Source organism: Lineus longissimus, chromosome 3 (assembly GCF_910592395.1).
Source record: "Lineus longissimus chromosome 3, tnLinLong1.2, whole genome shotgun sequence".
Classification (NCBI taxonomy): Eukaryota; Metazoa; Nemertea; class Pilidiophora; order Heteronemertea; family Lineidae; genus Lineus; species Lineus longissimus.
Window position 1 is genome coordinate 7,858,959 of NC_088310.1, and position 24,759 is coordinate 7,883,717.

General features: G+C 44.7%; 1 protein-coding gene across 1 annotated transcript in view; it reads right to left on the reverse strand.

The window, feature by feature from the left end:
• Positions 1-24,759, reverse strand: part of LOC135485644 (uncharacterized) — a 60,002-nt gene that overhangs the window by 27,188 nt on the left and 8,055 nt on the right. Inside the window, exons 5-9 of the mRNA XM_064767927.1 lie at positions 3,091-20,973; positions 2,241-2,387; positions 1,209-1,391; positions 644-976; positions 290-472 (exon numbers count right to left, since the gene is read on the reverse strand). Of these exons, the coding sequence (XP_064623997.1) occupies positions 290-472; positions 644-976; positions 1,209-1,391; positions 2,241-2,387; positions 3,091-20,973 (18,729 nt within the window). The remainder of the gene's footprint in view (positions 1-289; positions 473-643; positions 977-1,208; positions 1,392-2,240; positions 2,388-3,090; positions 20,974-24,759) is intronic.

Below are 24,759 nucleotides of genomic sequence, written 5' to 3' on the forward strand. Positions count from 1 at the left end.
AATTTCATGGTACTCCTTTTCCGGCATGGATGGGATATTTCTTTTGCCATGGACCTGGCATAATAAAGGAATCTGCTTTGTTTCTCAATTAATGGAGGTGGCAAGGGAAGTAAACGGTCTTGGGGAGAGGTAACAAGCGATGTGTCTGTGCCAGGTATCTAACCCACAGCATTCGCGTAACGTGTCTGAATGGATTCGTCTTGAAACTTGACACACTTGGCTAGACCTCCACATCTTCACGCCCCACTAAAAGATTAAAGTGTTATGGTATAAAATCAGTGTCACCAACCTTTTTCGCATCCTCTTGATCCTGAGTCATCTTGGCCGTGGCTTCGATAGTTTCGGCCGGGAGGGATTCGAGGGCCTTGGCACCGTCCATCCAAGTCTGCAAGTCCTGAACCTTTTCCCGGTGCTGATTGAGAGCTCGGCTGTTACGCTCACTTTCGTCGATAGCATTTTTGATGGCTGATTCCTAGAAATAAAAGAGTAATGTGATTAGAAGTTGAAGGGGTATTTCTAGACACATTGATCAATGAGGTTCGGCCATGAAGGTTTGTGAGTGATTAGTTAATCCATTATTTCAAGCGGAATGGTGGGAGAGGACCATGTGTACACTGGGAGCTTAGGGTTTATTCAAACCTACCTGTTCAACTGTCTTAGACTTCAAATTCTCCAACTCCAACTGCAAGCCATCCAACTTTGACTTCATGAGAACAGCTCTGTCTGGAGGCTCCATCTCGCCGAGGCCCTCACACCACACGTACAGATCTGACAGCCGTCTCTGGCAGTCCCGGATCTCGGTCTGGAGGGACTGGTTCACGGACAAGTCCTGTCGAAGATGGGAGACCTCCATTGAGGATATCGGGTCACCCGCTTGTTGTAGTTTGGCCTCGGTTAACCAACTCTCGAAGGTTGCTACGTCATTGTTGTATCTCTCTAAGTCTTGTTGGTGTTGTGACTGCAGGGAGGCCAGGTTCTGGAATTGATCATTTGGGAAACTTGCGTCAGAAATGGATGATGATTAGTGTGAGATTTTCTCATGCACTTCTACAACAAGCTAAGCATTTGCCAGCCAAATGGTGTCCTCAACAGATAGGTTTTACTAAATATTCGTATGACCGCCATATCAGAGTGACTTCAATGCTCTATTTTGAAATATAGTGCAAGCTAGCTTCTTTGATGAGGCATTTCAGCTTTAAATCACTCACATCTAATTCTCTCCTCTTCTGATCAGCCTTGTTCTCGAGATCTTTCTGTTTTTCCTTCAGGACCATGATGGTGGTCTCCATGGCACGTCTGCCATCTGGGGTGGCATTCCTGCACAGCTGGCTGCACCAGTCGTCCAGCTGCTTGACGTCAACTTGAAGTGTCTGGATGGCCGTCACGATATCCTGGAGTAAAAACAAATTTCTGGATAGAGTGTGTCCAAGTGCAAGGATGAAGCAGTTGGGTAAACTAAATCTCTCACTCCTGAAAGGCAGGGCTGACTGATTAGGGTCTGGGTCAGGCTGAAGATATTTTTAAACGGATGAAATACTTTGAAATGCCTAAGAATGTTATTCTGAGTCTTCTTCTTATCAAAATGCAAAATTCCAACCAGACCATTTGCATTAAGCAAAAGAGTTTCAACCGAAAACTAGCACCCTTCAAACCAGGTTAAGGTAGGGCAGCACGTGCAGAAACATCTGAATCAACGTTAGAAGAGAAGGGAGTTTTTGTGACGATCACTAATGAATATCTACAGAGCAATAGTTTGATCCTTTTTATAGGTACATTTCCTGCACAAAATAAAGCGTAATTGTGATGAAATACTTGTTGACAACACATTTACAAACATCTTAGATATCTAAAAGCAGTTCGGTAGTTGGTCATTAGTCGGGATGAGGTTCACAACATGAGGTATGATATAATTCTACTGAAATAAATTTTTTACAAATTCTTTAATAACTTGACAACAAATATTGAGGATACCAGTATTTCTGAACGCATAATGGGCCGATACAATTTCATGAAAATCTGAAAGATAATGCAATCAATATTATTGAAAGGTATGAGGGTTTAAGAAGATTTTAGATGCATAAGCCACTAAATCCGCTCAAACTTTTTTCGAGTAAAAACACAAAATATTTCTGCTGATTTCTGCAAACAGCTGTCTGCTTGAGCTAAACTAGCTACAGCCATTCCCAGGGTGACCCTCTGAGCTCACAGTTGAGGAACGCAACAAACAATGAGTCATATACCTTGTGTTCTTTGAATGCTGGTTCCAGGTTCTCCATCTTGCTGGGTTTAATCGCATCCAACCGTTTGGATTCATTGCTAATCTGCTTCGTCGCTGTCTGCACGGCAAGCTGGAACGCCTCCTGCTGCTGTAACACAGCATCAGTCTCCTGAAAAGTTACAACGATCAAAAAACCTTATTGATTTTATCTGTGTTTCCATTCCCAGAAAATCAAACAAGGCCATGTAGAGTCCACAGAATGTCGACCAACATTTGACCAAGGAAATCTTCGACCCATCCACAACAGAAAAAGACAGATCAGAAATGCCCCAGGGAAGAATTCTGGAATATCATGGCCCACAAATTTTGGACTAGTCAAGTTTGAGCAGTAATTTCAATAAGAATTTAGATTTTCTCACAGAAATTTCATTTCACCTTTTAAGAAGATATTGACGGATAAACTACAGAAAGGCATTTCATCACTTTCTGACATGCAAGTCACTTGGACATCCGACAGAGTACAAATCAACAGTACAAATGGAGTTAAGAGTGAATACGATAATGGGATTGTGCTGAATCGAAAAATTTGATGTATTCGAGCAAAAAATGGTGCAGAGCATTCAAAACTATAAATGCAGGAATGAGTGGAAAAAAATTTGACCCATTTACAGGCTGGAATAGAAATTTGATCATTATCAATAATGTGATTATCGACTTTTCACATTGCGAACACTTCCACAGTTTCCACTTAGCTTGGAGTGCTTAAAAATTTTGAAGGCTTTCAGGACGACCACAGTATTACCAGAATTGATATGACACATGTACGGTATGAAGCCAGCAGGACAGGAACTTGATAATTTCAAAATTATTACCTGTTGTGTGGCTGCAAATTCTGGTCCAGATCCTGCAGCTGTTTCAATTTCAAATCCTCTTGGTTGACTGGAGACATCTTCGACTTCTTGTTTGTATATCTGGGTGCCGAACCGGGAAAGCTCGTCTGGAGAAAGCCCAGCAACCTGATCCGATGAAATATCTGAAGCAGCTAATGTCGACAGCTGCCCCGGTGTCAGTGACGAGGTCTGGTCTGCCGATAGGCCGAGTGATCCTAACCGATACAACTCAGATGGTGAGAGCCCATCAATTTGATATTTTGAGAATATCAAGATCATGAAAATTGATGCGTTATTTTCTCGTAAGTATCTGAGTTGTTCTGGAGTCAATCCGAGAGAAATTAACAAGATTAGCTGCTCTCGTGTCAGTCCTTTGACCTGTTCAGGAGTCAGCTGCATTCCTACCAAGTGTCCAACTTCTTGTGGATTCAGTTCACAGACTTGTTCAGGTGATAGGCGAAGTCCAACCAGTAACTTCAGTTGTTGGGCAGTCAGTCGACTGACTTGTTCTGGTTTAAGGTTCAGCCTCACCAACAATTTCAGTTCCTCTGCTGAGAGGCCTTTCAGTTGGTCTGGAGTAAGGTGTAGTCCAATCAAGAACTTCAGTTCATCTGCTGAGAGGCCTTTCAGTTGGTCTGGAATAAGGTGTAGTCCAATCAAGAACTTCAGTTCATCTGCTGAGAGGCCTTTCAGTTGGTCTGGAGTAAGGTGTAGTCCAATCAAGAACTTCACTTCATCTGCTGAGAGGCCTTTCAGTTGGTCTGGAATAAGGTGTAGTCCAATCAAGAACTTCAGTTCATCTGCTGAGAGGCCTTTCAGTTGGTCTGGAGTAAGATGTAGTCCAATCAAGAACTTCAGTTCATCTGCTGAGAGGCCTTTCAGTTGGTCTGGAGTAAGGTGTAGTCCAATCAAGAACTTCACTTCATCTGCTGAGAGGCCTTTCAGTTGGTCTGGAGTAAGGTGTAGTCCAATCAAGAACTTCACTTCATCTGCTGAGAGGCCTTTCAGTTGGTCTGGAGTAAGGTGTAGTCCAATCAACAATTTAAGTTGCTCTGCTGAGAGGTTTTCAAGTTGATCTGGAGTAAGGTGTAGGCCAATCAAGAACTTCACTTCATCTGCTGAGAGGCCTTTCAGTTGGTCTGGAGTAAGGTGTAGTCCAATCGAGAACTTCAGTTCATCTGCTGAGAGGCCTTCCAGTTGGTCTGGAGTAAGATGCAGTCCAATCAACAATTTAAGTTGCTCTGCTGAGAGGTTTTCAAGTTGATCTGGAGTAAGGTGTAGGCCAATCAACAGTTTCAGTTCCTCTACAGTCAGGTCTTTCAACTGCTCAGGTTTGAGATTCAGACCTATCAGTAATTTCAGCTGGTCCGATTTGAGATTATGCAACTGTTTTGGATTCAGCAGTAGTTGTGTCAACGAAATCAGTTCCTCAGGTGACAGTCCTTCAATCTGGTTTGGCTGCAGATACAAACTGGCAAGCAACATCAACTCATCTGATGACAGGCCATGGAACTGTTCAGGCGATAACTGCAGTGCAATAAGAAGAAGCAGTTGCTCATAAGAAAGATTCTTGAGCTGGTCTTCTGTCGGATTAAGCTGCAGCAACAGACCAATTTGTCCAGCGGACAACTCACGATGCTGATCAGGACTGAGGTTCAACTTCAGAAGATTGGAGATCTGATCTGACGTAAGCCCATCAACACTATCCAATTTCAGTCCAAGGCCAATGAGCCTCTGTAACTCTTCAGGTGTTAAAGATTCAATCTGGTAAGGTGTCAGACGTAGAGCGACCAGTTCCTTGATTTGCTCCGGGGACAGTCCCTCCAGTTGTTCAGGGCTCCAACCCAGTTTTATGAACACTATTCTCTCCTCTGGGGACAATAAACCAACATGTTTTGGAGTCAGTCTAAGCTTCATCAAGCCGCTCAACTCTTCCTTCTTGAGATCTTGTACATCATTATTATCAATTCCAAATGTCAGTGACTTCTTTATTTGATCTGCATTCAAGGCTGATAGCTGTTCTGGAGTGAATCCAATTCTGGTCAAGTAACTTAGCTGATCAGAGGAAAGACCAGCAATCTGATCTGAAGACAATTTGAGATTGGCCAATTTAGATAACTCCTCTGGAGTTAGAACCCTCAGCTGATCTGGTGACAGTCCAAGGCTGATCAGTTTAGATAGCTCATCTGGTGTTAGACCCTTCAGCTGATCTGGTGACAGTCCAAGGCTGATCAGTTTAGATAGCTCATCTGGTGTTAGACCCTTCAGCTGATCTGGTGACAGTCCAAGGCTGATCAGTTTCGATAGCTCATCTGGTGTTAGACCCTTCAGCTGATCTGGTGACAGTCCAAGGCTGATCAATTCAGATAACCCCTCTGGAGTTAGACCCTTCAGCTGATCTGGTGAAAGTCCAAGGCTGATCAGTTTAGATAGCTCCTCTGGAGTTAGACCCTTCAGCTGATCTGGTGACAGTCCAAGGCTGATCAGTTTAGATAGCTCCTCTGGAGTTAGACCCTTCAGTTGATCTGGTGACAGTCCAAGGCTGATCAGTTTAGATAACTCCTCTGGAGTTAGACCCTTCAGCTGATCTGGAGACAGTCCAAGGCCAACCAGCTCAGATAACTCCTCTGGTGTTAGACCATTAACCTGGTCTGGAGTAAGCAAAAGGAGCGTAAGTGATGCCAAGGTCTTTGCATCCAATCCTGTAATCTGGTCAGTGGAAAGACCAAAACCTGCCAGCAGTCTCAGCTGCTCTGAATCAAGGCCTTTCACTTGTTCTGGAGTCAGCCCAAGAGCAGACAGCTCTGTCAACTCTTCTGGTGTAAGGCCTTTGACCTGTCCAGCTGTCAATTCTAATCCGGCTAGGGCAGATAATTGTTCTGATGGCACTCCTTTCACTTGTGCTGTGCTGAAGCCCATCTGCAGCAATTGTTTTACTGGGTCCAACTGCAGATTCTGCTTCTGTTCCAGAGCGATTTCAACCCCGGCAAGCTTAGCCATCTCCTCTTGAGAGAGTCCAGCAACTTGTTCAGTACTTAAATGAAGACTTGCCAAGTTGCTTAGCTGAGCAGACGACAGACCAACGATCTGCTCAGGGTCCAATCCCAGCTGCACCAAGACAGTCAGATGCTCTGGTGAGAGCTCCTTCAGCTGGGATGGGTGTAGTCTCAGCTTTTCAACTTGTTCAAGTGAATCTGGGCTCAGCTCCATGAGGGACGAAACATTTTCCGGTGTAAGTGACATCACACAAACAAGATTGATGTTACTCGCAAGTAAGGTGGACATATCCTCTGGTGTCAAGCCAAGCTGTGTCAGGAGAATCAACTGGTCTGGTGACATGTCGGACACTTCCTCTGGGGTCAAAGGCATAGTGGCGAGAGAGGCAATCTGGGTGGGAGACAGGGCTTCCACTTGTCTGGATGTGAGATCCAAATTGAGCAACAATTTGAGTTGATCTGCATTCAGTTCTGAAACTTGTTCCGGTGTGAGCTGCAGGTAAGCAAGCTGTGCTAAGTCAGAAGGTGACATATCAATGACTTGTTCAGGGGTCAGATGCAACTCAACAAGAGCCATCAGTTGTAATGCTGGAAGACTACTTATTTGATGAGGATTCAGATTTAACCCAATCAGTACTTTAAGCTCTTCTGGTGAAAGATCTTTGACCTGTTCTGGAGTCATATGGAGTCTTACCAATGATTGCAGCTCATCTGGTGGAAGATCTTTGACCTGTTCTGGTGTCAGATGGAGTCCTACTAACAATTGCAGCTCATCTGGTGAAAGATCTTTTACCTGCTCTGGAGTCATATGGAGTCCTACCAATGATTGCAGCTCATCTGGTGGAAGATCTTTGACCTGTTCTGGTGTCAGATGGAGTCCTACTAACAATTGCAGCTCATCTGGTGAAAGATCTTTTACCTGCTCTGGTGTCAGATGGAGTCCTACCAACAACTGTAACTCATCTGGTGAAAGATCTTTGATCTGTTCTGGTGTTAGATGGAATCCTACTAACAATTGCAGCTCATCTGGTGCAAGATATTTTACCTGCTCTGGTGTCAGATTGACTAGCGCCTTCAATTGTTCACTGTCAAGTTCCCTGATCTGGTCACTGGTAAGTACCATGTTCAATAAGAACAATATCTGCTCTCGAGAAAGACCATCTACCTGATCAGAATGAAGCCCAAGGTCTGCTAACCTTGCCAATTCCTCTGGTGAAAGGCCCTTAGCCTGCTCTGGGCTCATTTTGAGCTCAACTAATTGCTCAAGTTGGAATGTTGTCAGTTTTTGGATATATTCTGGAGTGTAATCCTGGTCACAGGATAGCTTTGACACAGCTATTTTTTGTTCTGGTGTCATGTTCTTCGATTGTTCCTCTGTGAACCAGGTGAGTGTAGTCAGCTGTTCAGGTGGTAATGTTGAAATGTCAGGTGCCTGATCACCCAATTTGATGAGCTCTAATATCTCCTCTTTCCTTAGTTTGCTCAGCTCATTAGGAGAAAGATGAAAGTTAACCAAAATACACACCTGTTCTGGTGTAAGCCCCTCTGTCTGTTCTGGACTGAGATCCATGCTTGACAACTCTATCAGTTGCTCAGGTGTGAATAATTCCATATATTCCTTTGACAAGGCAAGTTTGTAACACGTGGCACTCACTTGTACTAATTCCTCAGGTGTAAATGCATCAACCTGATCACTGGTGAAGCATGCGACAGTCTCCAACTGGCTGGGAGGTAACAAAGACAAACATTTAGCCTGGTCTGGGTTTTTGGCTATCTGTGTCAGATGCATCAGTTCCTCGCTGTCCAAGTATCTAATCTGATCAGTTGAGAGTTCCAGACTTGACAGTAGCACTATCTGGTCAGGAGTCAGTGAACAATACTGTTCTTTGTCAAACCGCATGAGTTTTGAAACTTGCACTGCTGGAATTGTTGCAATGGCTGATGCCTGCTCTGGACTGAACTCTAACTTGGAGATCTGTACCACCTCTTCTGGTGACAGGGAGGCACACTGTTCCTGGGTCATCCATGTCAGAGTTGAGATCTGCTCTGGTGGAAGTGTTGCAACGGCTGATGCCTGTTCTGGGCTGAACTTCAACTTGGAGATCTGTACCACCTCTTCTGGTGACAGGGAGGCACACTGTTCCTGAGTCATCCATGTCAAAGTTGTGATCTGCTCTGGTGGAAGTGTTGCAATGGCTGATGCCTGCTCTGGACTGAACTCTAACTTGGAGATCTGTACCACCTCTTCTGGTGACAGGGAGGCACACTGTTCCTGAGTCATCCATGTCAAAGTTGTGATCTGCTCTGGTGGAAGTGTTGCAATGGCTGATGCCTGCTCTGGACTGAACTCTAACTTGGAGATCTGTACCACCTCTTCTGGTGATAGAGAGGCACACTGTTCCTGAGTCATCCAAGTCAGAGTTGCAATCTGCTCTGGTGGAAGTGTTGCAATGGCTGATGCCTGCTCTGGACTAAACTTTAACTGGGAGATCTGTACCACCTCTTCTGGTGACAGGGAGGCACACTGTTCCTTGGTCATCCATGTCAGAGTTGCGATCTGCTCTGGTGGAAGTGTTGCAACGGCTGATGCCTGTTCTGGACTGAACTCCAACTTGGAGATCTGTACCACATCTTCTGGCGACAGGGAAGCGCACTGTTCTTGGGTCATCCATGTCAGAGTTGTGATCTGCTCTGGTGGAAGTGTTGCAATGGCTGATGCCTGCTCTGGACTGAACACTAACTTGGAGATCTGTACCACCTCTTCTGGTGATAGAGAGGCACACTGTTCCTGTGTCATCCAAGTCAGAGTTGCAATCTGCTCTGGTGGAAGTGTTGCAATGGCTGAGGCCTGCTCCGGACTGAACTTTAACTGGGAGATCTGTACAACCTCTTCTGGTGACAGGGAGGCACACTGTTCCTGGGTCATCCATGTCAGAGTTGAGATCTGCTCTGGTGGAAGTGTTGCAACCACTAATGCCTGTTCTGGGCTGAACTCCAACTTGGAGATCTGTACCACCTCTTCTGGTGACAGGGAGGTACACTGTTCCTGGGTCATCCATGTCAGAGTTGCGATCTGCTCTGGTGGAAGTGTTGCAATGGCTGATGCCTGTTCTGGGCTGAACTCTAACTTGGAGATATGTACCACCTCTTCTGGAGACAGGGAAGCACACTGTTCATGGGTCATCCAAGTCAGAGTTGAGATCCGCTCTGGTGGAAGTGTTGCAACTGCTAATGCCTGTTCTGGGCTGAACTCCAACTTGGAGATCTGTACCACCTCTTCTGGTGACAGGGAGGCACACTGTTCCTGGGTCATCCATGTCAGAGTTGCGATCTGCTCTGGTGGAAGTGTTGCAACGGCTGATGCCTGTTCTGGACTGAACTCTAACTTGGAGATTTGTACCACCTCTTCTGGTGACAGGGAGGCACACTGTTCCTGGGTCATCCATGTCAGAGTTGAGATCTGCTCTGGTGGAAGTGTTGCAACGGCTGATGCCTGTTCTGGGCTGAACTCCAACTTGGAGATCTGTACCACCTCTTCTGGTGACAGGGAGGCACACTGTTCCTGGGTCATCCATGTCAGAGTTGCGATCTGCTCTGGTGGAAGTGTTGCAATGGCTGATGCCTGCTCTGGACTGAACTCTAACTTGGAGATCTGTACCACCTCTTCTGGTGATAGAGAGGCACACTGTTCCTGGGTCATCCAAGTCAGAGTTGCAATCTGCTCTGGTGGAAGTGTTGTAATGGCTGAGGCCTGCTCTGGACTGAACTTTAACTGGGAGATCTGTACCACCTCTTCTGGTGACAGGGAGGCACACTGTTCCTGGGTCATCCATGTCAGAGTTGCGATCTGCTCTGGTGGAAGTGTTGCAATCGCTAATGCCTGTTCCGGGCTGAACTCTAACTTGGAGATCTGTACCACCTCTTCTGGTGACAGGGAGGCACACTGTTCCTGGGTCATCCATGTCAGAGTTGAGATCTGCTCTGGTGGAAGTGTTGCAACGGCTGATGCCTGTTCTGGGCTGAACTCCAACTTGGAGATCTGTACCACCTCTTCTGGTGACAGGGAGGCACACTGTTCCTGGGTCATCCATGTCAGAGTTGCGATCTGCTTTGGTGGAAGTGTTGCAACGGCTGATGCCTGTTCTGGGCTGAACTCTAACTTGGAGATCTGTACTACCTCTTCTGGTGATAGAGAGGCACACTGTTCCTGGGTCATCCAAGTCAGAGTTGAAATCTGCTCTGGTGGAAGTGTTGCAACGGCTGTTGCCTGTTCTGGACTGAACTCTAACTTGGAGATCTGTACCACCTCTTCTGGTGATAGAGAGGCACACTGTTCCTGAGTCATCCAAGTCAGAGTTGCAATCTGGTCTGGTGGAAGTGTTGCAATGGCTGAGGCCTGCTCTGGACTGAACTTTAACTGGGAGATCTGTACCACCTCTTCTGGTGACAGGGAGGCACACTGTTCCTGGGTCATCCATGTCAGAGTTGAGATCTGCTCTGGTGGAAGTGTTGCAACGGCTGATGCCTGTTCAGGGCTGAACTCCAACTTGGAGATCTGTACCACCTCTTCTGGTGACAGGGAGGCACAATGTTCCTGGGTCATCCATGTCAGAGTTGCGATCTGCTCTGGTGGAAGTGTTGCAATGGCTGATGCCTGCTCTGGACTGAACTCTAACTTGGAGATCTGTACCACCTCTTCTGGTGATAGAGAGGCACACTGTTCCTGGGTCATCCAAGTCAGAGTTGCAATCTGCTCTGGTGGAAGTGTTGCAATCGCTAATGCCTGTTCCGGGCTGAACTCTAACTTGGAGATCTGTACCACCTCTTCTGGTGACAGGGAGGCACACTGTTCCTTGGTTATCCATGTCAGAGTTGAGATCTGATCTGGTGGAAGTTTTGCAACAGCTGATGCCTGTTGTGGGCTGAACTCTAACCTGGAGATCTGTACTACCTCTTCTGGTGATAGGGAGGCACATTGTTCTTGAGTCATCCAAGTCAGAGTTGCAATCTGCTCTGGTGGAAGTGTTGCAACGGCTGATGCCTGTTCTGGACTGAACTCTAACTTGGAGATCTGTACCACCACTTCTGGTGATAGAGAGGAGCAGTGTTCCTGGGTCATCCAAGTCAGAGTTGCGATCTGCTCTGGTGGAAGTGTTGCAACGGCTGATGCCTGCTCTGGACTGAACTCTAACTTGGAGATCTGTACCACTTCATCTGGTGAGAGGGAGGCACACTGTTCCTGAGTCATCCAAGTAAGAGTTGCGATCTGCTCTGGTGGAAGTGTTGCAACAGCTGATGCCTGTTCTGGGCTGAACTCTAACTTGGAGATCTGTACCACCTCTTCTGGTGATAGGGAGGCACACTGTTCCTGAGTCATCCAAGTCAGAGTTGCAATCTGCTCTGGTGGAAGTGTAGCAACAGCTGATGCCTGTTCTGAGCTGAACTCTATCTTGGAGATCTGTACCACCTCTTCTGGCGTCAGGGAAGCACACTGTTCCTGGGTCATCCAAGTCAGAGTTGAGATCTGCTCTGGTGGAAGTGTTGCAATGGCTAATGCCTGTTCTGGGCTGAACTCTAGCTTGGAGATCTGTACCACCTTTTCTGGCGACAGGGAAGCACACTGTTCCTGGGTCATCCAAGTCAGAGTTGCGATCTGCTCTGGTGGAAGTGTTGCAACAGCTGTTGCCTGTTCTGGGCTGAACTCTATCTTGGAGATCTGTACCACCTCTTCTGGTGACAGGGAGGCACACTGTTCCTGGGTCATCCAAGTCAGAGTTGCGATCTGCTCTGGTGGAAGTGTTGCAACGGCTGATGCCTGTTCTGGGCTGAAATCTATCTTGGAGATCTGTACCACTTCCTCTGGTGACAGAGAGGAGCACTGTTCCTGGGTCATCCATGTCAAAGTAGCGATCTGATCTGGTGGAATAGTTGCAACGGCTGATGCCTGCTCTGGACTGAACTCTAACTTGGAGATCTGTACCACTTCATCTGGTGAGAGGGAGGCACACTGTTCCTGAGTCATCCAAGTAAGAGTTGCGATCTGCTCTGGTGGAAGTGTTGCAACAGCTGATGCCTGTTCTGGGCTGAACTCTAACTTGGAGATCTGTACCACCTTTTCTGGTGACAGGGAAGCACACTGTTCCTGGGTCATCCAAGTAAGAGTTGCGATCTGCTCTGGTGGAAGTGTTGCAACGGCTGATGCCTGTTCTGGGCTGAACTCGAGCTTAGAGATCTGTACCACCTCTTCTGGTGACAAGGAGGCACACTGTTCTTGAGTCATCCAAGTTAGAGTTGAGATCTGATCTGGTGGAAGCGTTGCAACAGCTGATGCCTGTTCTGGTGTAAATTTGAGTTCAGAAATACTTATGACTTGCTCAGGTGTGAGGCCAGCCTGTTGATCTTCTGACAACCAAGAAACAGTTGGTACAGTGTCTGGTCCATCTGTTATGCCAGTTTGTTCCCTTGGTTCCCTTTCCAAAATGTCTGGTGCATTGATAACCATTTGCTGTGTCTCCACTTCTGCAGCTACAGATGCCGTAACTTGTTCCTGGATGTAAAAAGTTCCCTTCACAACAGAGGAATTCACTTCAACAGATTCTGAAGCTTGCTCAGTGATAGAAGAAACAGGTTTCTCCACATAGGGTAAATCTTCAACTGGTTTCTCTGGTTCTTGGGAAACATCACCATCCACTTGATCATTGGAACCCTCAGTTTCAGTTTCTGTGTCTGATTCTTCAGTTTCTTCACCACTTTCTTCTTGGTCTGGTTCAGCTTTTATCTCTGCCACAGGTTTTCTAACCCACTCATCCCTTACCAGAACTTCAGGTTCAGAAACAGAAATCTGCTCAGAAGCCACTTCAATGGCGACAGATTCCCGAGCTTGCTCAGTGATGGAAGAAACAGGTTTTTCCCCGGTAGGTAAATCTTTAGGTGGTTCCTCTGGTTCTTGGGAGGTACCCTCAGCTTCAGTTTCAGATTCTGTCTCTGATTCCTCAGTTTCTTCATCACTTTCTTTCTGCTCTGGCTCAGGGTTTTTCTCTGGCTCTGGTTCTCTAACCTGTTCATCTCCCTCCAAAACATCAGGTTCCGAAACAGAAATCTGTTCAGAAACCACTTCAACTGCAACAGATTCAGTAGTTTGCTCGATGAGAGTAACAGAAGGAACAGTTTTCCCTGACGAAGACACATCTTCAAGTGGCTCCTTTAGCGGATTGAAAATTTCATTGTCGACTTGTCCAGGGGACTCCTCAGCTTCACTTTCAGACTCGGTTATGGACTCGTCAGTTTCTTCATCTGATCCCTCAGTTTTGGTGGTATCTGGCTGTGAGACTTCTTCAGTGACTTCTCTATCTATCCCTGAATCCTTTTCTAGAACTGCTGGCTCAGTATCAAGCTTCTGAGCAGCAACTTCTTTTGGAACAGGTGGTTCCTGAGCCTCTTCAACAATAACATTGCCTGAATACTTCTCGACAACATCAGGAATACCTTCTTCGTCTGTTGAGCTATCAAAATCAACCGGCTGTTGATCTTTTCCATCCCCTACTTCAATTTCTTCAGGGAACTCTTCAATCTCTGAGGACTCTTCATCTCCAATCTCTGAAGACTCTCCCTCGGTTGACTGATCACTGAACGTTTCTGAGCTTTCTGTGTACACAGTCTCTGTATTATAGGTATCCGTCGTCTCTGTTGACACCGATTTATCTTCATCATCTCCAACACTAACCTTTCGACTTTCATCTATGACTGCAGGTAGTTTCACATCCGTTTTTACAACAGATTTGTCACTTGTATCTATGATAACAGGAATTTCGTCTTTATCAGGTGTTATTTCTTGTTTTTGTTCTGGCTCCCTATCCATTTTCCTTGATTCCTGAGGCATTCCACGCAATACCTCAGCTTCTTCAGCCTTTACAAATGGTATCCCACCATTAGCGACCATATCCACAACAGAAACCTCTTCAAAGTCCACAGTTTTGGTATCATGAACTGAAGGCACTAAATCAGGTTCTGTCAGTTTCTCACCAGCACTCAGCATGACTGCGATATCATCCACAGATATGGCTGCTAACTGTTCTTCAGGTATCAGCAAAGTAGTTGCCAGTTGTTGGGAGGGAAGAGTAGCTATCATTGAAGCCTGTTCCGCAGGAAGCTGTCTTAGCATTTCTGCCTGCTCTGGTTTCAGCTCAGACACATTTGCTCTTTGCTCAGGAGTCCATGTTAGAAGCTGTTCCTTTGGCATCCCCATGGTTGCACTCAGCTCATCAATCGAATAGGTTTTTGGCGTGGCTGTTTCTCTAAATTGCATAGAGGCAGACTGTTCAACCTTTGGCTGTCGCATCTGTTGGACTTGGTCTTGTGACAAACTAGTCAACTGCTCTGGTGACAACCACATGATGGTAGCCAACTGATCAGGCGGGAGGGTTGCAATCAACAAGGCCTGTTCTGATGGTAACTCCTTGAATTTCTCGATCTGATCTTCTGGTAGTTCTGACATGCAGGCAATTTGTTCTGGTTTCATCTGTATCAACTCCTCCTGTGGTAATCCACATCTTAGCGATACATGTTCCAAAGTGTAACTCAATGCAGTCAGAGGTTTCAGCTCATCAACAGCAGCAGCCTGCTCAATACCCTGCGGTCTTTTCATCTGAATGGTTTTTCTACTGGCTTTACACATCATTGAGACCTGATCAACAGATAGCTGTGTTAACTGTTCTTCAGGCAACCACATGACTGTCGCCAGTTGCTCAGCTGGTAGAGTTGCAATCAAAGATACTTGATCTGGTGGCAGAACCTTTAACTTTTCAACCTGTTCTGGTCTGAGTTCTGCAATAGAGGTTATTTGCTCTGGTGTGAGCTCAATTATATGCTCCTCTGGCAACCCTAATTGAACTGTAATTTCTTCAATCTCCATTTCTGTTGGTGTATGCGGCTTGACTTCTTTAATAACTGGAGACTGACCGACAGGAACTGTATTCTTCGGCCTACTTGGTTCAACTTCTTCCACATTCTCCATCTCTTCTTTTGGCTCGCACACCTCTTCAGCATCTTCAACAGTAAGGATGGATAGTTTCTCTGGCAGTTCAAGTAAGATGGTGGCAATATGATCTGCAGGCATCGATGCGACAAGAGAAACCTGCTCTGGTTGTAATTCCTTGAGAGTGGCAAGCTGCACTGGTTCTAACTGTGATATCACAGTCATTTGCTCTTCTGAAAGTTCTGTTACCAGCTCTTTAGGCAGGCCAGTTTTCAATGTCAGCTCCTCAACTGAGATCTGTGGCTGTTTCACTGTCACTTTATCCTCTCTTGGCTCCTGACAAATGGGTGACTGGATCAGGTCAGGTCTTTTGAGCATCCTTGGTTCACTTGCTTCGACTTGTATCATCTCATGGACTTGCTCAGGGGTGATATTTGCAATCTGGTCATCAGATAACCACAAGATAGTAGCCAGCTGCTGTGGCGGAAGGGTCGTTATCAACGAGAGCTGTTCAGAAGGCAGCTCCTTTAGTTTAGCTATTTGCTCTGGCTGTAGCTCAGCTACATTGGCAACCTGATCTGGAGACAAATCACTGACTTGCTCCTGGCCTAATCCTGTCAAGGCAAGTTTCTCATCTGTCACTTTCGTACCTGGCGGTTGAATCAACGTCTGACTGTCGGGCTTGCAAATCATGCCAATCTGCTCTGTAGTGACAGTTGTGAGCTGTTCTTGAGACATCCACATAACAGTTGCCAACTTGTCTGCTGGGAGTGTAGCTATCAATGACACCTGCTCAAATGGCAGGTATTTCAGCTTTGCAAGTTGAGATGGTTTGAGTGCAGTGATATGGTCCACCTGCTCCGGAGAGAGAATGGAAACATGTTCCTTAGGCAGACCAGTCTTCAGAGACAACTGCTCAACATCAAGTGCCAATGGTCTCTCTAATCTCATCTCCTCAACCTCCACAGATTCCTGACTGACTGCTTCTGGTACTAAATGGACTTCTCCCATTTCTGAGGTTTCTGAAGAAATTTCCCTTATCTGTTCGATTGTTATTGACAGTAAGTACTCCTTTGGCTTTTGCAGAACCCAAGAAAGTTGATCATGAGGTAGTGACACTATGAGAGACAGTTGTTCAGATGGTATACCATGTAACTTGGCCTGTTGCTCTGGTTTCAACACTTCGATATTTGCAACCTGGTCCGGTGTTAGCATTTCAACACATTCCTTTGGTAACCCTAGTTCTTCAGTAAGAATCGCCTGCAGATTGTCAAGGACTTCTTCATTTGCAACATCATCCATTTCCTCTGTGTCTTGAAATACTTCCGATTGTATTTCAACCATTGCTTCACTATCAACAAGTCCAATCCCACCACTCTCTACAGCTTCCTGAGCTAGCATTTCGGTTGCGTATTCCACTTCGTACTCCTTTGCCTTTTCAGTGCAAAGTTCTGTGATTTGCTCCACAGTGACAGTCAATAAAAACCTCTGTGGCATCTGCATGACCTTTACCCTTTGATCGACAGGTAATGAAGCAATGAGACATAGTTGTTCTGCTGGCACATCATGGAGTTTGGATCTTTCTTCTGGTGCCAACTCTGCAACACTTGCCTGCTGTTCTGGAGACAATGACTCTACAATATCCTGTGGAAATCCGAAGTCTGCAACAAGTTGAGTAGTAAACTGCGGAACGTTGGTTGATGTTGCTTCTGGCACTGTTTCAGTTCCAACAAATGTTGAACGGTGAACCTCCGATATTCGTGTGACATATTCTGTAGTAATAGACATCAACTGTTCCTGGGTTAACCATGTTACTGTGTACAGTTGTTGAGGAGGTAGAGCGGCTATTGACAAGAACTGTTCACGTGGGAGACTGATCAACTTTGCCACTTGCTCTGGTTCTAATGATGCAATACCAGCCAGTTGCTCGGATGAAAGCTGTGACACTAATTCTTCAGACAGTCCCAAAGACTTTACTTCATCAGGAGAAGCTCTCGGCAGTTCCTCAACTGTTTTAGGTGCAAGGCGCATATGCATGATCTGCGAGTCCGACATGTTAGTAACAACCTCCCAAGGTAATATCGTCAGCGTTGCAATTTGTTCCGGCTGAAGAGTTGCAACCATAGAGAACTGTGATGTTGAGAGATCTTTCAACTTTTCCAACTGTTCTGAATTAAGTTCCAAAACTCCAGCGACCTGTTCTGGTTTCAACTGTATTACTTGCTCCAGTGAGAGCCCTGTTGCATACGCAATATGTTCCGTTGTCACAGTTTCACAGGATATAACTGATCGACAGAGGGTTTGTTGTGGAACGGCTTTAAAGATCATCGCCATGCCAGGTGGCACTGGTTTCCTACTGTCGGCAACTCTCACTTCATCACCAGTTTCTAAGCTGATGAGGTCACTCTCGGTCACTATCACAGATTCTCCTACAACTCTTACCACTTCCCCGGGTTCAGCAGACACAAATGATACTCCGCCACTTCCCGAGGGAGGCTGGACGAGCACCAGACTCTCACCGAACTCGAGTTTCCTCTCTTCATCATTGACTTTGATGGGACAACCCACAGGGACTGTAGTAATTATGGCAGGCAACAGTTCCCTGGGCTCCCCGTGAAGCACTATTAGACCATCTCTTGGAATCACCCTGTTTTCTCCCCCAATGTCAATACTGTCGCCTGGGTACAAAATCAAAGACTCCTCCTCCTTCACGTTGATAGGATTCTGTTTCACATCATCAAGTATCTTCATGAGCACAGTCTTACCAGAATAACATGTCTTGTCCAGCACATCTTCTTCTGCAGCCTGCTTCGTATCAATATCACGTGTCAGATCCTGAGCATCCTCCTCAGTCAAATTCTGACTTTGAGCCATGCTTTCCTCAACAGACACAACACCTGAGGACAAGTGTGGTTCATATTGCAGAGACTTTTCACAGACATCGACAACTACAGTTTCATCATCCAAGTCCTGTGAGGTAATGGTCTGTTCAGGAGTGTCCACTCCCACAGCTTGGTCCATTTGAACCCCAGTGTCCAATCTGACCGGTGTCATATCTCCAGACTCTGTTACATCCATAAAGCACTCCATATCAGGAATATCCTCTTCATCACTGCTAGCACCTTGACTACTGCCATGGGGAGATTCCACACAAATTCTAGAAGTGATTGTCTTTTTTGTAGTAATTGTTGTGATATGCTTTTTCATGATACTACCGTCCGCCATGGTTTCATCAAATGTTTCAGAGGTTGTTTCTTCCTCTGGGCTTCCTTCAGTTATGCCAACTTCTACTGCAATGTCAGATTCACTACTTTTTACGTTTGTTTGTATCACAGATCTTTCAAGTTCAGTTTGTTTTTCTAACATCTTAACCGTATGTCTTCTACTGTAATCTTCTAAGTTTTCTACACGCGAATCTACCAAGTCAGAATCAGTATCCCCAGCAATAGTTGCCCTGTTTTCGTACACATCACTCGCCTCTTCTACTACTTCCTCAAAAGCGATGGCCTTGGAATACTGAATTGTAGGCCGGCCGCCAACGCATATAAGAGAGTCAGTGTGTTCAGTCTGCATCTCCTCATGAATAGTATGCCTAGATCTCATTTGCAGTGTTGGTCTTCTGCTTTGCTGAAGCGACGATTCAGAGCGTTCTGTTTCTGGAACATCGGTGTCTAACAAATGAGTACTCTCAGAAACAGGCAACACAAAGGCACCAGAATACAAATTCACATTCATTGATTGACGGAATGTTTCGCCATTGGGATCAGTTGCGGTCTCATCCATCATGTCCACATCTTGGTCACCATGGGGTATTTTCCATGCGACCATGAATTCCTCAGACTTGTTACTCTGTTCCCCCGTGCTCCCGACAGATGAACTTCTAAAACTTGACCTTGAACTCCGCATACTCTCATGGCTAATTTTCCTGTCCACGGAGGACTGAGAAGTAAACATCGGCCTTTCACCATTCAGATCTACATTGAAACTCACTTCGTCCATACTGCTGTTTTCATCACTTATTTCCATCTCAAACTCTGCTCGAGATATTTCAACTAGCTTATCATCAATTCTAACTAACTTCAATCTTCTTGGTTTAAAGATCAACTCCTCTGCGTGTTCGCAAGACGGCATAATACTGGTAGTATCACTCACACAAGTTGCCTCTACTGATTCAATAGGCATGATCGCTCTCCCCTGGGGCATGGTCAGAGACAGACCAGCATCTCCTAAACGTAAGGAACTCTCACTCTCATGAAGAACCTGTGTATTGACATAGGTGACGTTATTGCATATAGAATTGATCATAGTTGTTGGCATAATGTCTATCACACCGCATTTTGTTTTGACAAGTCGTCGACGTGATGTTGTTACCATTGATTCCCAATGTTCAGAGTGAGGTACTTGAACATCTGTCTCGATCAAATGCTTGACTTTCTTGTATGGCACTTCATCAGGACTCTCCCTATCATCAGAAATAACCCTAGTTGGCGAGATTCTTGTTTTTCTGTTCAATCTGTCCGATGCAGACGGTATTGGTGACACACCTTCACCAATACTCTCCATACCTTCGATAGGCGAACCAGGCGTATCCGAAGATTTTACCCCATGCAACAGCACCATATGACCACGCTGGACCGCCAACACATCTTGACCCATTTTGACGGTTTCTCCCGGCATTATGACACGTGTCTCCCCCGGGCGAATTCTTTGAGGCCAACCGCTCACAATGACAATTAAGCGTTCATCGACTAACTTTGTTGATGCTTCAGTGATGAATGATGGCTTGCCGTGTATGACTAACACATGACCATGTCTCGATGTCCTGGTCTTGCCATCAATACAGATACTCTGGTTATTACGCAAAACAACAGATTCGCCCGGACGGATACTTATCGGCTGGCCCATCAGGCTGACTGCCTGATCTGGCCCAACTAACACAGTATCGACGCTGGTTGGACTATCCATCATATTATAGTTATAATCCATCGCAAGGCTATCCAAGGCAAGACAATCACAATACAATATCACAGAATGATTTGGCTCCACAGCATATAGCTTTTCGTCTAATACAAACTTCTCTTGAGACTTTACAACAAGTCGTTGCCCGTCGCTCAAAATATGTGTCCTTTCCTGAATAATCACTTCAGTTGGCGGAACAAGCCAAATTTCCTGGACTCCAACTGGTTGAGATTCATTCCCTGTCAATTTAACCACCACTACATGCCTTTCAGGTACGACCCAGCACCTTTCTGAGACAGTGACAGATTCGCCCCACTTCGCAAGATACAGCCTGTCATTTTCGACAATATACGACTCGTTTTGAATTGAAATCTCCTCTCCTCTCTCAACGTAATTCGTCTCTAGCGTGAAAAACAAATACGGGGAAATATCCTTTGTTTTTGATAAAGAACTTCCAAAATCCTGTGAAAATTCTGAAGGCTGAAATCTTTCTTGCTCAAACTGTAATGGCTGCTGTTTCAACTGTTGGATAGCGTTATCAACTGAAATGGGCCTAAATTTCAACTCTCGTTGCTCAAGATTATCCCTTGTTTCACTGCGCTGTTCAAATAACTGTAAATTACTCGTCTCCGTGGTAGCAAGACTTGGTGGAAACCCGGCATCCAGCGACTGATAAGATTGCGTATCAGGGCTAGTCAACAAACTACCAACACTTTCCGGTGACAGAATGATTCCGCTATCGTGTTTCCAGGCAGGGAGAGATTCCGTACTAAGCGACTGCGGACTTTGAAATGTGCTCCCGTCAGAACTGTCGTCACTTTGAACCCGTCTACGTTTTAAGGCAGGACTTTCTTTGCTCCGTTCCAATAATTGCTCCTTCTTTTCTTGGAGAGTGACGATCTTCTGCTCGTATCCTTTAATCTCTGATGCCAAAGCCTGGAAAAGTAAAGAGAGAATTAGAATTTATGAAAACAGTTTTTGTATTTCTGAAAATTGATAAAATCAACTAATGTGGCATTGCAGCACTGACTTGCTGGATACAGATACTGTGTGACGGTCACAAAAACCTCGAGGATTCTAAAAGCTTCAGTTATCAATTGAAGTATTCGGTTTGTAGAAAAGTCATTTTCTTATTCCCTACTCGAAAATTTTTTATCATGATTTGGCAAGTAGGCCCTAAAAGTTAAGATGAGCAAACTGCGGGCAGACGATGATGGAATAGGGAGTCAGCATCCCAACAGGCGGCGCTGACTTACACTCCCACATGTGTCAAAATGACGTCAAAACCTGGACATAATTGACATCATGTCACAACATGAAATATCCAAGTTACAGTCCGCACCATGTAGCGGTGGCTGCAGTGCTGGTACCCTATTGTTTTTAATATGATAAGCGACAGACTTTTGGACAGAGCTCAAATATTCACTCACGCTACACTGGAGTTACTGAGACTTGCCAGATCAATTTTTTCCTGAGAGCTGCTGCATATTCCAGCCACTTTTCCTTCAGGCTATGTTATGTTCAGCGAGAAGCAGAAAAACTCCCAACAGACTCCGCCATAAACAGAAAACGTCCCAACAGACCACAAAGTCTAGACAGGACTTATAAGCATGCAGAGAACAAAGCTGACGAACATGCGATTTGTACAGACGTGGCAGGCCAACTTGGCAAACACATGTTGTCAAGTGCCTGCATTTATAGAGAGATAGAAAAAAACATGCGTAGGAGAGTACATTGAACAGTGTAGACAAAGCTTAGTAATTTTCATAATCGCCATAATTTTTATAATGAGTGACATATCACTTTTAGGTACAATTTGTTAACAATTGACTGTGTTAATTATACTGTTGTGTAAGTCGAGAAACTGGTTTGAATACAGCGGCCAGATATAATAGTACTGGTAGACTTGGCCAAACATAAAACGGAACTTTTTTAACTCATGACAAAACTTTCTTCAAATACTACTATCAAAATACACAGAAATCTGATAATATTGAGATGGTCAGCTGTCAGATCATTGAGAAAAGACTTGACCCACAAAACATGAAAGGAAAGTATCACTTCAGGATTGATTTTTCCCAAAATAGATCCGCAAATGTTTTCTTTTAGTAAAATTGAAGATAGTTCTCAGAATTATAATACGGTTTTAAGTCAATACTAAAAGACGCCTTGCCATGAGGACAGAGAAGTAGATCGGGCCCCACCATTCAAAGGAGAAAATAGCTCTGGCCATGCACATCAACTGGCTGTCACTTCATTGAATCCCTTAATCTAGTTTTTTCATTAGCAGCCAAGGCAAGCCGTGGAACAGTCTTCCAAAATAACTGCAGCAAATCAAGTCCGAGGAATCTCCCAAGGAACATTTGAAAACCTGTTTTTTTAAGAAGTCATCAGGTTTAGAGCACTTTAACCAGAATTGCTTTTCACTGGTCACATCCAGGAGCTTCTGGATTTTCGGGCCACAATCCTCTGATAGATGAAATGTTTGCTGATGAGCCCCTCTCGTACCAGCCAGTTATAAAAGCTTCCACGACTTCCATCAATATTCAATATTTACAATACCATCGCATCACTACACCAGAGTCTAGCCGACACATACATAAAACATTTCAAATAGGCTACATTTATTCTCTCTGATAACCCACAATGTCAAAAATACCTAAACACAAGGAAAAAAATTCATACCTACATGTAAGATAAATATCATGAAAGAGTTGCAAACAAACTTTTTATAACTTCCTTAACAATCAAGAGAATGAAAAAGAAAATTTATGAAAATAACTGGAGCTGACACAAGAACAATCATAGAATGCTTTTGACCCAGTTTTGGATGCAAAAACCTGAATGGCAAGAATGCCCTGAGGGGATGTCAATGGTATGACTTCCTGTGGTCAAGTGCATTTAATTTCTCATAATGTTTGTATAAAGTAGTGAGACATGAGCATCATCACCTGATGTCAACCACTTCTAAATGTTAGATGCAAGGTGGTGGAGCATGTGAATGACTACAGTATGTCAATCACTGAATACTGGATTCCATATCTTAGCTGCAAAATGCTAAATTGCTTGAAAAGGAATGCTTTGTAAGTCAATATGTAGGTGGTATGCCTATTCATTTTTAGATTTCCACTACTGATATTTCATCTATGTTTTCATCTGTTTTTTCATCTCCTTTTTCCTCAGGTGCATATCATAATTTGTCAGTATAACTGGTTTACTGAAAGCTACATGATATGTATGATTTAGAAATGAAAACTTCAAACTACCCACTGGATAATCATCCCGAGATTCACCCCATATTTCAGGGGTGCGCAGCCTCCAGAACCTGCAGAGTGACTGACCTCTTATTCGTCAAGCCTTTCAGGTCAATGAATGAAGCAGTTATTTGGGTCAGTATGGGACGACATACCCATCACATTGTGTCAATGGACAAACTGAGTGACCCCATAAGAAAGTAACTACAACTAAATGATGACAATAATGATCAAACTTGAATCAATAGCGCTTTTCCTTGGGTTTGACACCTTGCTCAAAGCAGTCATTGCATTTCCACATCATTTCACCAGAAAGAAAGGAAACTAGATCTGTTGCCAGGCAAGTTTTACAGCAGCTGACACACAAGGCTACTGGCGCTGGAAAGGGTGGATGTCGTCCTGGGTGCCGACAAATGGTACCCAGGTTCGAGATCAACTGGACAATAAGCACCCTGGGTGCCATTACACTAGACAAATAGCACCCAGCTTCTTTTTGCCTGCCTTACGGATCTTAGGGACGACGTTTCTGTACTGCCACTGGGTGCTGTTTGTCTAGTGTAATGGCACCCAGGGTGCTTATTGTCCAGTCGATCTCGAACCTGGGTATCATTTGTCGGCACCCAGGATGACATCCACCCTTTCAGCTGTACTGCTCAGGACACGCCAGTCAACAATTGTTAATCTAAGAATGAATAATCACAGAGACAAACTGGGTCTATGACCCAACTCAACGCTTCATCATGTGCATGATGGTCTCCTCTTACCGGAAAAGCTGGAAAACCGCCTAGACTCCTCAAGAAGCTGAGACACTTTTTAACTTTTCTGGACTTCATGTTATAAGTTGTAAGTTATCCATTTATCGAGAAGTCCAATAATTCCGAGGAGATGTATAAATCTATAAGCCATCTTGTTAGCAAAATGTAGTGAAATGTGGTTTATAGTAAGACCAAAGTGAGACTAGCATGTCACAGAACGAACAAAATTAGCCTACGTATTTGCACACCCATTCCATATAATACACATGCAGTATCATTCTGTCATCCATAAAAATATTTGTCCACGGCATTTCAAAGCAAATTCTTTTTGAATATTCAATCAGTCAGCAGCAAAAATATTTATTTTGCGCAAAAATCAATCGCTGTTAATTTATGCAAGTTGGACCTAATAAAACATGATAGAAACCTAATTAGAATAGAAACAATGAGTTGTTAAAACTATAAAGGACTTGTCAGTAGGTGTTACTTGGCTAATTAATTATCAAGATGGGCGCCTCTGGTGGTGCCTGCCCAAATTGTTGAAACCTGCACTGCAGAAAAGATAAACCCAATCGGAAATACTTGATGGTTTGCAAAGATGCTTCACCGCAACACGAAAAACAATCCAACATTTGTTTCAAAATACTTCTAACTTGCAACAGATGCGAAAAAAGGTATCTGAGGCCAGATTTAAAGTGCAGTAACTTTCTAAT